General features: G+C 40.7%; 1 protein-coding gene across 3 annotated transcripts in view; it reads right to left on the bottom strand.

Moving 5' to 3' along the window:
- Positions 1 to 12,096, bottom strand: part of LOC127436151 (S phase cyclin A-associated protein in the endoplasmic reticulum-like) — a 182,098-nt gene that overhangs the window by 158,515 nt on the left and 11,487 nt on the right. For all 3 annotated transcript variants that reach the window (XM_051690107.1, XM_051690105.1, XM_051690106.1), the window contains one exon: positions 4,532 to 4,649. In XM_051690107.1, coding sequence (XP_051546067.1) covers positions 4,532 to 4,649 — 118 coding nt within the window. Of the gene's footprint in view, positions 1 to 4,531; positions 4,650 to 12,096 lie in introns of those variants that run through there.

Raw genomic sequence — 12,096 nt, forward strand, 5'->3', positions numbered from 1 at the left:
GTTATGTATGTAACCTCGGTTCCCTGAGACAAGGGGAACAATACTTTGCGTCACTAAGCTGACGCTATGGGGAGTCTCCTTCTATACGACCTAGTTGAAACCTATCTACACCAATTCTAATATTGGCTATGGTGTTTAAGCCCCGCCCTATTAGGCATGAAGCTGTCCGTTATAAAAGTGGGCACGCAAACACCATTCCTCAGAATTTTCTGACTGAGGGACAAGAGCACATCACTCGCACCTCAAAGAACTCAGAGTCTGTAGTGCGGCCAGCATATGCAATGTCTCGTTCCCCTCGTCTCAGGGAACCAAGGTTACATACGTAACAGAGACGTTCCCTTACGACTCAGTATACTTGGCAATGCGTCACTAAGCTGACGCTATTGGGAACAGAGTCTCATCATGCCACACTACACAACGTAACCTTCCAGAGAGGAAACATTATGCCGCAGACCCACGGGACAGCGACCGACAAGAGTATGCCGCAAGTGAATGACCCTCATGGTGGACCAAGAGGGGAACACTCAGAATGGATATGAACTATAGTAATATAGTATGAATTAACCCCTTCACGAAACCAGTCGGGAAGGAAGTTTATTTGTAATGAAAGTGCCTATGACTTTTGGGAAATACAAAGGTCTGAAGGCAGGCGGTTGTGTAACAAGTCAGGGAGCCCGTACTTTAAAAAGAGGGGCATAAGTATATGTTTGGCCAATGAAATAGCAAGCGCTCTAGACAGAGATGACTTGCTATGAGAGAGATGTTACGTTTAGGTTGTAAAACCTTCCGAATGTGTTTTGAGAAGACCATCCTGCTGCAAAACATATGTCTTGTATGGACACACCATTCGTCCATGCCCATGAAGAGGCCACGCCTCTAACTGAGTGTGCTTTAACACCAATTGTGCAATTCACACCCTGCGACTCGTAAGCCAGGACGATCCAGTGAGAAAGTCTTTGCTTAGAGATGAACATTCCTTTCGTGCGTCTTCCATAGCACACAAAGAGCTAGTCAGACAGTCTGAATTGGCGGGTGCACTCAACATATGCGTGTAGCGGCATAAATGCATGGACTGTTCCTCATCCGAATTAAATGGAGAAGGGAAAAAGGCTTGAAGGTAAACCACCTGCACTGTGAAGGGTGTGGTTAGAACCTAAGGCACATTGCCTTTTTTGGGTTTGACAGTGGTTTTTGAAAGACCCGGACCAAACTCTAGACATGAATTGTCAACTGACAGTGCTTGCAAATCACCGACCCTTTTTACTGAGGTCAAAGCCAGAAGTAATGCGGTCTTAAGAGAAAGCACACACAATTCAACATAGTCCAGAGGCTCGAAGGGAGGCCCCGCAAGCACTTTTAGGACCAAAGTTAGGTCCCAAGTTGGGACTGTAGCTGGGTGATGGGGATTTAGCCACCCCGCCCCCTTAAGGAATTATGATTAAATCATGTTTTCTTATAGAGGTGCCGGCATCAAGTGCATGATATGCAGATATAGTCGCCACATAAACTTTGAGCAGTGACAGAGTGAGCCCTGCATCCAATCGCTCTCAAAGAAATTTACGAATTTCAGGTATGGGGCAATTCACTGGGTCTTTGCTGTATGAAAATCAACAATTAGTGAACACATTCCATTTCAGTGCATAAAGGCATCTCGTGGACGGTGTTCTAGCCTGTAATTTGGCGTTCATAACCGACTGAGCCAATTCTGGCTTGTCCACTGTGCTCCGTTCAAAGGCCACACATGTAGGCTTCACAGTTCTGGCTGTGGATGCCAAATCATGCCTTGTGTTTTAGAGAGAAGGTCTCTGTTCAGCTGTATTTCCCATGGAGGCCCATCCAGTATTTCTACCATCTCCAGAAACTAGGACTGATTGGGCAATTTCGACTGTTTTCATGTCCACTTGGATTTGCTGATGACCGAATGATGGAGGCGCACCGGGGGAAAGGCATACTTGCGTTTCGCCGGCCATACGTGGGCCAGCATGCCCTGGTGACTTACATATGCCACTACTGTTGTGTTGTCCGAACGAATCAGAATGTGGTGATTCACGATGTCTGAACGAAAAGCTGTCAAAGCTAGAAAGACAGCCAGCAGCTCTAGGCGGTTGACATGCCATGCCCGTTTCGCACCTGTCCAGGTGTCTAAAGTCGGGTGTCCATCACACACCGTGCCCCAACCGGTGTTAGATGCATCTGTGGTCAGCATTTTCCTTATGAAAATTTGACCTAGCATAACACCTGGTTGGTAGAAGGCCGGCGCTGTCCATGGTGCAGCCAGACAGCAGCGGGTCACCACGATGCGCATGTGCCCGAGGCACCAGGCGCAACGTGGAACATCGATTGAGTCAGTACTGGAGAGGTCTCGTGTAACAGACCTAACGGTATGACGGCAGACGCTGCCGCCATAAAACCCAGCATTCTCTGAAATGACATCAGTGGTAATGTTTTTCCAGTTTGAACAGACACAGACACTGAAGAATGGTCGGTACATGCTCATACGTGGTGCACGCACGCATGCTCACGAAGTCAAGACAAACTTCTAAAAAGGAAATTTACTGGCTGGGGAAAAGTATGCTTTTTGCCAGTTGACATTAGACCAGATTTTCCATACATCAAAGCAGCAAGTCTATGTGATCGCTCAGTAGTGCCTCTGATTGGCTCGTAATAACCAATCGCTGAGGTCATTCAAAACACGCACACAGTTTTTCAATGGGGAGAGCGCCACATTTCGTGAAAATGCGGGGAGCCAGAGACAGACTGAAATGAAGGATTTTAAATTGATACGCAGTTCCCTCAAACGCGAATCTAAAAAGCCGCCTGTAACGTGGTGCAATTGGTACATGAAGTACGCATCCTTCAGATCTATTGACACAAACCAGTCCTGAGGACTGATGTGTGATAAGATCTGTTTCTGAGGTAACATTCTGAATGGGCACGTCGCGAGCTCACGATTCAAGCGTCTCAGAACTAGAATGGGCCGAAGCCAGCCATCCTTCTCCAGAATGAGGAAATAAGGCTGTAAATCCCACTGTGTGTGTCGCAGTCTGGGGCATTCTTTATCGCATTTTTTGTGAGGAGACTGTGAATCTCTGCATGCAACACCGGCACATCAGATTGCAAAGCGCGATATTTTTTATTCATATTTTCGCAAATTTTAGTGATTTGTTTTTCTAAAATAATATGAACAGTGTACATATAATTGGACATGCTGGCAAAACTTCATATGTAATAAGTCAGCCGTCACACTGGCAGCATACTGCAACCTTTAGAATGTGAAAATCCTTTTTTTAAAACGATTATCAAGTTAGAACATGCAAGTCAACGGAATGAACGCTTGGACATCACCTATGTTTTCGCAAAGTTCGTGGACTTTTTAGACAGTCCCTTACACACTGGTGGATATCGTGCCAAAAACTAACGTTCTCATTATAAGAGAAAAAGAATATAAGCATAAAGAAAATTAAGCATATTTTTAGGACCATTTAGATTTTTTGCATCATGACAATTCATTTTTATGACAATTAAACACAATCCTCCCCATTCTCATTACTGTAATAAAAGTATAAGAACAGGATGAGCTTTCTGTAGTCATCTAGGATCAGCTCCTTCAAGTCAATATAATCCTATTTATCAGGATATGAGAGCCAAAAAATTCACTGTAAATCAGCACTTTTAACTATTAAATTACACTTAAGATCATATAACCAGCACATTACCAGAAACAGCACTGAATGCACACAGTCCAGGCAAGTTGTATTGGTTTGGACATTATACACACTGCCGTTTTCAAAATAACAAAATATGTGGTGACCTATCAGTGCTGACAGTGAAAGAGGATCTGGGTCAGCTTGAACACACACACACACACACACACACACACAGCGATAAAGATGGTACTATAACTGCAAGTACGAGAGGTGGTGACAGATTTGGAGCACTTGTTCAACACATTTGCTTTGCAAATGGAATCTCTTTGGAAAGCTTGATGCATTTTAAGTGCTAGCCTAATGGGCGTTGAGTAGCGTAGGATGTGTGACTGTTTATGACTGTTCAGAAGGGACTAATGATTCATGGTCTTGTTATTATTAATACATACAATGGCCTCAAAACATATTTGAACACTTACACCACACTGAATGCACGACAAGCCACTGCGTTAGATAACAAAATATCAAAGCTTGAAATGCTATTTTTTTTTTTTTTTTTTTATTAAGGTGAAGGTATCCAAAATACCTCCATCTGCCATTGGTAAAAAAAAAAAAAAACAGATAGTCCCACCCCAAACTCACGCCATTGGTTGCATCAATGTTGCCCTGTCGAGCTGGTCAGGATAATCAAATAAACAGAGGAAACTTGTAAAATGTCAAACTTTGTGGAACGTGTCTAAAGTTGAATCCAAGATTGGTTTCTTTAGTATCTTCTCATTTTGATCCCCAAACAGATCCTGGTCTTCACACATACAAAAAAAAAAAAGAAAAAGCTTTGCAAACATGATTGTGTGTGAGTGTGTTTCAGATGGAACAACACTAACCCTCCTCCTCCTTGCTCTCCACTGGTACACTCCATGCGATGAGGTTGCGAGCGGTCCGGCCTTCCTCTGCCACGATCTTCCTTACCTTGTCATGGCTGTTGGAACGCTGGAAAGAGGCCTGCGGCACCAAAAATAAAACAACAACGTTAGGTATGGCATGTTACGGAAATGATATATAAACAATAATTATCATCTTGCCAACTTTGAGCAGCACCAAGCATACTAGGAAACGGAAAGTTAAAAATGTCGCAATGGGCCATTTTCACAGACTGTAATGACGCGTCTCATCAATATTAAGAAGTTGAAATCTAGCAAACCTTTGTTTTGGGGGGGGGATTTACTCTTCTTTTTCTCCTCAATTCGGAATGCCCAATTCCCATTGTGCTGGCATAGTGACTCGCCTCAATCCAGGTGGTGGAGGACGAATCTCAGTTGCCTCCGCGTCTGAGACCGTCAATCTGCGCATCTTATCACGTGGCTTGTTGAGCGCGTTACCGTGGAGACATAGCACGTGGAGGCTTCACGCTATTCTCCGTGGCATCCATGCACAACTCACCACGTGCCCCACTGAGAGCGAGAACCACATTATAGCGACTACAAGGAGGTTACCCCATGTGACTCTACCCTCACTAGCAACCGGGCCAATTTGGTTGCTAAGGAGACCAGGCTGGAGTCACTCGGCACGCCCTGGATTTGAACTTGTGACTCCAGGGGTGGTAGTCAGCACCTTTACTCGCTGAGCTACCCAGGACCCTAGCAAACCTTTTATATTTAAAAAAAATTTCATATTCAGTATAAATGTATACAAGTGTTCTTTGCATTGTATTACCCTGCAATTAAAAAAAAAAACTAGTCAGCAGTGCTGCGATGGGGTGTCAAATACAACTTCTTAGGTAGTGACAGAAAATTTAATATCTTTCTCACTTCTCACTGCCATTATTTATCTCTCTCTCTTTTTTCGTTCTTTTGGAAAGTATTGGAAATGTAAGTGTTATATTTCTCTTGCTGTTGGAACAAATGTTAGAACACAAACATAATATTTTCTGTAGTCTCCCATTCACCATAATTTAAGCTTACCTCATAGCAGTTTGATTCCGCATTTCAAAACTGGAAATGTGAAAAGGGTCCATTCAAGTGCACAAAACCATGAATGAATGAAACAATGCATCTCTTTGAATTCCTTCACATTGGGCTTCATTTACTATCTGTGTGCATGCACGTATTTGTGCGTAAATCCTTTGTGAACATTTTCACACCGAAATCAGGATTCATAAATAAGTTTGCACTTAAAATTTATTTATTCTAAATTAAACCAACAGATACCACATGTAGACATAAAATTCAGACTCCCGAAGCATTAAAACATGGAATGTTTTAAGCCAAAATGTTTTTAGAAACTGAATAAGCAACTCTACATTGGGCGTCATTCATGAAACTTTCGTAAAAATAATTGCATTCGGAGTAATTTGCGTGTAAAGTGGACCTTCCCGAAAGCGTTCCTCCGGTTTCACAAATGCTTTGCACTCCCCAAATTTGTTAGTAAAACATGTGCATGTTAGTGAATTCCAAATATTCGTAAATAGGGGTGTGTGCACATTCATTCACAATTATCATAATCCACGCCCATGAAAATGCCATATAAGGAAGGTACCAGACACGCTAGTAAATGGTGTTTGCATCTATGCGTAACAGTAATGAAATAGTTTTTATGAATGAGGTGTATTCACATTGCAAACTTTTGATTTAGCAATCACAACAGAATTTTAAAGGTGCTATAAGTAAGATTGACAACAAGCGTTGGAAATGGGTACTGCAGACCAAATTCAAAATATTGGAGAGTTGTCTGCCCTGCCCCAGACTCAAAGCTCATGTGGGTTGCCAGAATGTTGACACACAATTTAGCATCCGTTTTAAAGGATTTCTGGGCTTTAAGCTGTCTCCATCTTCCAAAGGCATCTCCAATATTTATACTTGTTTTACTACGCCTTTAGTCTTGGTGGTTTTAGATGGATGTTGAGGCTTTTTAGGTCGGGTGGAATCTGTTATCTCTGATCCAGTTGTTTGCTGGCTTCCATGGCTGCAGCACGCAGTGTTGTTTGCCTGCAAACTTATTCAAATCTGGCAACCCGGCGGTGTCGAAATACTATTGGTGAGTGGGCAGTGGGCGGTATCACACAAGCCAAAACATAAACAGAAATTCCGGCCCGGAATGAAAACTTCAAAGTAGAATATACTGGCTGTAGCATTGTTATCGGATAAGCCAGTATTTCAACTTAGCATGTTTCCTAATTCTCTAATGACATATTATGGTCATTTTATGATTTAGTACAGTAAAAATATTACATATAACACCTTTAAAGAAAGTAAAAACTTACTGTCATGGCATGTTTTTTGCTGTCATCTGAGGCTCTTTTGTGAATCAAAGTCAATAAAAATGGTTTTACTTGTGTAAAAAAATGGGAGGAGGATATCCACCACTATTAACCTTCTCTGGTTCAGTTCGCAGCGCCAGCATCGTTTGTTAAACTTTTTGGGTAAATCATGATGGTAACCGTTATTCAGCCTACTTGCAACTGGAAGAATCTTCAGAGAAATGAATAAAATGCCCGAAGAAGATCTTTGACCGAAACGTGCAAGTTATTACAGATTTGCAAGCTTTACAAGCTTTTTACGTCCAGGCTTTTTCTATTTTTCCTCCACTGTATTGTGTACGCACCTGCACACGATGTGTTTATTTATGGGTTTGTCAGCAGTAGCATTGACTATACCAGTGTTTCCCAACCTTTTTTCTGCCACGGCACACTTTTTACGACTACAAAAATTCTACAGCACACCACTCTCCCACATAGGCTAACCATCATCAATATTTTTCCTTTTCAAGAACTTGTCCATGTTTTCTGTCCATCTTAGTAGCGTGTTTACTTGTAATGTTTGAAATTCGGCTATGCAAAAAAAAGAAAAGAAAAAAACAAGTCACATAGGTAGACTACGCTGTGTGAGGTCACAGGTGGCAAGAGCGCTAAATGGGTAATGAAAAAACAACAAATTTGCTTCTTTTCTAATTTGTAGATTTACAAATCTACAAGATTCTTGCAATCCCACAACAAATTACAGGGATGCAAACTCATGAGGGGTGAAAAAGGTAAGACAATCACTGGTCCATGAACATTTTTTCTGGGGATATTTTTTTTTTTTAAAGAATAAGCTAAAAGCACCAATTCCAGCTATTTTAGTGATTCAAGTTTATTCAAGTTTACAATTGTGCAGAATTAGCTGCAAAATAAAGAGTTTTTTGGTGAGGCTTGCTTCTGTTTCACAAATTTGTTCAATTTTATTAACTGATTAGTTCAGTGACCCATTCTGGAACTGTCTCTAGGTGGCGACAAATGAGCATCTTATGTGCTATGACTGAGTCAGTGAATCATTTTGAGTCGTTCATGACCGAAATCTACCAAGAGACTTTATAGTGTTTAAGCATTAAAAGAACAAAGAAGATCTATAGTCTTCCTTCAGTCTGAGCATTATTTTTCATCCAAAAAGACAACAATAATAGTCTAATAATAGTGAGTTTCAATAACATCCTTACCTTCTCCTTTATTAAAACTTGCATGGCTACAAATCTACTGACTTCAGTATAAGAATTATAAACACAAAGCAGATCTACGGTATCATTTTCCTACAGTAGCCTATTTAAACTGCTGAGCATGGCTTTTATCAGAAAAGACCACAATAATAGACAAATAATAATAATTGAGTTTCAGTAATGTTCTTTCGTCATTGTAAAGCACATTTCACATGAGTTGAGTCGAGGCGTCAACGCTCCGTTCAACGCCAGCATCAAGTGCCGCATTGCCCTCCACATGACAAGAGTTGCAGAAAGCGTCATAGAGGAGCGATTTTACGAGTTTGCCACATAAAAAAAGCAGGAGGTGTGCACAATAAACATTGAAAACATGTATTTGGAAGAGAGAAAAAAGCTTGCAGTTGCTTTGATAGCATAAAGTAATAAAAGGACTCGTTTATGTTTAGGTCTAAGCGTTTTCTTGGTGAATTTAAATTAGTTCAGTAACTAGGGTCTCTGATATTCGTAAACGTTAAGGTAATATTTAATTAAAATAAATTATGAGACTTTCAATGTCTCTTCACAAATTTGGACAGTTTTTAAATATTTCTTGTTGCTTAGTACTCTCAAAGACATTATTGGTGAAGCAAAAACCTGTGTGTGAAAAACACTTTGGTGTAAAGTGGCGTCACTTCATAGACTTCAATGTATTCTGCAGCGCTGACGCGAGTCATATGAAAGACCCTTAATGCGTATAAATATCACTCACTTTTGCACATTAATAATTGCTCTTCACAAATCACAAAAGTGACCGATTATGGGCCTGGGTAGCTCAGTGGTAAAAGACACTGGCTACCACCCCTGGAGTTTGCTAGTTGGAATCCCAGGGCGTGCTGAGTGACTCCAGCCAGGTTTCCTAACAACCAAATTGGCCCGGTTGCTAGGGAGGGTAGAGTCACATGGGATAACCTCCTCGTGGTCACTATAATGTGGTTCGTTCTCAGTGGGGTGCGTGATGAGTTGAGCGCGGATGTCGCAGTGGGTGGCATGAAGCCTCCACATGCGCTATGTCTCCGTGGCGACGCGCTCAACAAGCCACGTGATAAGATGCGCAGGTTGATGGTCTCAGACGCAGATGCAACTGGGATTCATCCTCCACCACCAGGATTGAGGCGAATCACTACGTGACCATGAGGACTTAAAAAGTGCACTGGGAATTGGGCATTCCAAATTGGGTGAAGGAAAAAAAAACAAATAAAAATGAACGATTATGGTTTCAAAACAGCTAATTTCTCCGAAAGGTGAGTAGTTTGGATCCCTGAAATTATATCTTTTTTTTCCATGCATTTATTTATTTTGTGGAATTTGATCATTTTCACACACCTGACAATCTTTCACGGCACACTAGTGCCTGCACAGTGGTTGGGAAACACTGGACTATACGTTATCAACTGAACTCGATTTACCGATGCCTATCCTTAAATATGAAACCTAAATTACAGAGCTCATATAAAAAAAAACCTTTTTTTTTTTTTTTTTTAAAACTGTCAATCAAATGCAAACTCAGTCTTTCCATGAACTTTTCAACCCATGTCAAGCACTTCTGCTGGAAAATCGATGAGCAGAGTTGGGGAAATATATATATATATATATATACTCTGAAAAAATAAATGCAAGCAGCAAAGAAATGTTTTAAATAAGTACAGGCTATGGTTTTAAAGAAAAGGCTTTTTTCTCTTTTTTTACTCATTTGTTATTTTTTTAAGGTTAACTTCACTCATTTAATTATTAGTTCATTTTTTCATTACTTATTTAATTTCACTTCTATCAAAACATAGTCATGACAGATTGTCTGAACAAACACACTATGTTTGGATGTCATACACACAATTTACACGTGGTCGGGAGCAAGTGTAAATTTGGTTCGTACCAAGTAACGTTTTGAAAATACGAAAATTTTCATGAATCCAAAAATTTACGTCACAGGCTTAATTAAATATTTACACAAAAATGCATTCTGCTCGTGTTTCATGAATGAGATTCAATAAGTTTGCGCGTTCTCATATTGTCATAGATGCAGTGGTTCATTCAGATTTAATGTCATATTCAGACTCATTATTTTGCTACTGTTGTGTTTGACAACCGTGAGAAGACGCACTGCTCTGCTGTTCGGTGACTGTCTCAAATGTGATCTTTGGAGGGTGGGGTTTTGGAAAATCGCTCGCAGCTCTTTTAATGTGAAAACGATTTGTTTCTTCAATGATACGTTAACAGATAGTGAAGAATCACTTTTCAGGAGAGGTTGTGCTGAATATCACCTTATATGAATATCATTTGGGTGTTTTATGCAAATTAGTAACTGCAGGGACACACTCCATTAAGCACACTCCGAATTTATGAACATTAGGAAAAAAGTAAGAGCAAATGTATGTGCTTACACACCTGTAGTGAATCTGGTGGAAATTTTGCATGAGAACTTTTTCTGTGCGCATAAAACAGTTAATTTTATTTGGTGCAAAAACATCATGACTTTTTTATACTTCTGTTAATCACATCGGACTTGGATTAAATAGGCAAGATGTTGACAGACAAATATTTGAGTTTGTGTGTGGGTGAAATATACAGTGGTCATATGAGACACACAAGTTTGATTGTTTTTGGTTTACAATAATGCTCACAGATAGACAGCACTGTGGTGCTCGTAACAACTGTCAAGAGTGGACATAACCCGTCCAGGCTTTGGCTGGCTCACAACCCAAGTAATTTTCCATAATGTGACATATTTTCAAGTCCAACAGAATTTAATGATTTAATGAAAAATAGTAGGGCATGACTTGGTTTTATCCATTGGAAATGTATTTATTGGATTACAATAAATGTCCGTTCTACACCAGAATGGAGCCAGAGTAATTGTGAGTTTGCAGTAGACTATGGAGCACTATTTGCCTCTTATAACACCATTGGGAACCCACTTTTGAAGAAACTTTTTGACTGGAACGTGGAGGCCGAAGGTCAAGTTCACCCTCAAGAACATTTCAACTTATTCCAATGGTAATGCTTCTTTTTTCAAATCTACCGTTATTTGTCATTACCTTAATAAACAACCCTCGTCCGCAAGAGTCGCGTTTGCTGTAAATCCCAAAGTATCCCAATCCCACATTTTGTCATCAGCAGATTGCTCGAGCACTAAACACATGCAGCTCGATTTTTCTAACCGTGCATACCCTGAACGCACAGTATAAGCATGCGACTGGAATTATTTGCGTTAATTAGTGGTTCACAGGGTGGCAGCACTCACAGTTGAGCCGCTGCGGTCACGAAGAAGCGGTAGTGAATCCTGTAATCGCAGCTAATCAACAGGAGACGAAGGTGAAAACAACAACAGTGGATGTGCACGTCAAGAACGCGTGTGAGGACATCAGGACATACCTGCATTTGTATAACTAGAGTCTGAAGGGATATAAAGGCATCTTTAAGGGTCTATACTCTTGAAGATAAACGGTCCAGTCTCTCATAGCAGTCGTAGCAATAAAGCGCAAACCGCCTGTGTATGCGCGCACAGTCAAATGAAGTATACTTTGAAAGGATAGCGTTCGACCGTACGCAGCAATAAGCGTTCACGTAAAAATCGAAGTCTACTTTGGGCTTTAAGGTTAGGGAAAGGTTTAGATGTGGGGTTAAGGCTAGGGGTAGGGGTGTGCGACTCACCCGAGACTTATCCCAGTTTGAGGGTTTCCATCAAGACACAACCAAAACAAGATTTTAGAAAAGCTCCAGTATCTACAGCTATAGCCTAAAATGATGCCTAAATAGTTATTTGGCTACTAGTTAATATTAATATTTTCCCACCCAGCTGGAACAAGATTATGTCAGCCAAAAAGTGAAGTCATTCAGCATCTCAAAACACCGGCAATCCCAAAAACATTGATTTAGATACCCTGGATTGTGAGTTGCAGTGCCTTGATGCATAATTTTATGTGATAATGCAAAAAACATTTAAACA

Source organism: Myxocyprinus asiaticus, chromosome 46 (assembly GCF_019703515.2).
Source record: "Myxocyprinus asiaticus isolate MX2 ecotype Aquarium Trade chromosome 46, UBuf_Myxa_2, whole genome shotgun sequence".
In the NCBI taxonomy this organism is placed as follows: Eukaryota; Metazoa; Chordata; class Actinopteri; order Cypriniformes; family Catostomidae; genus Myxocyprinus; species Myxocyprinus asiaticus.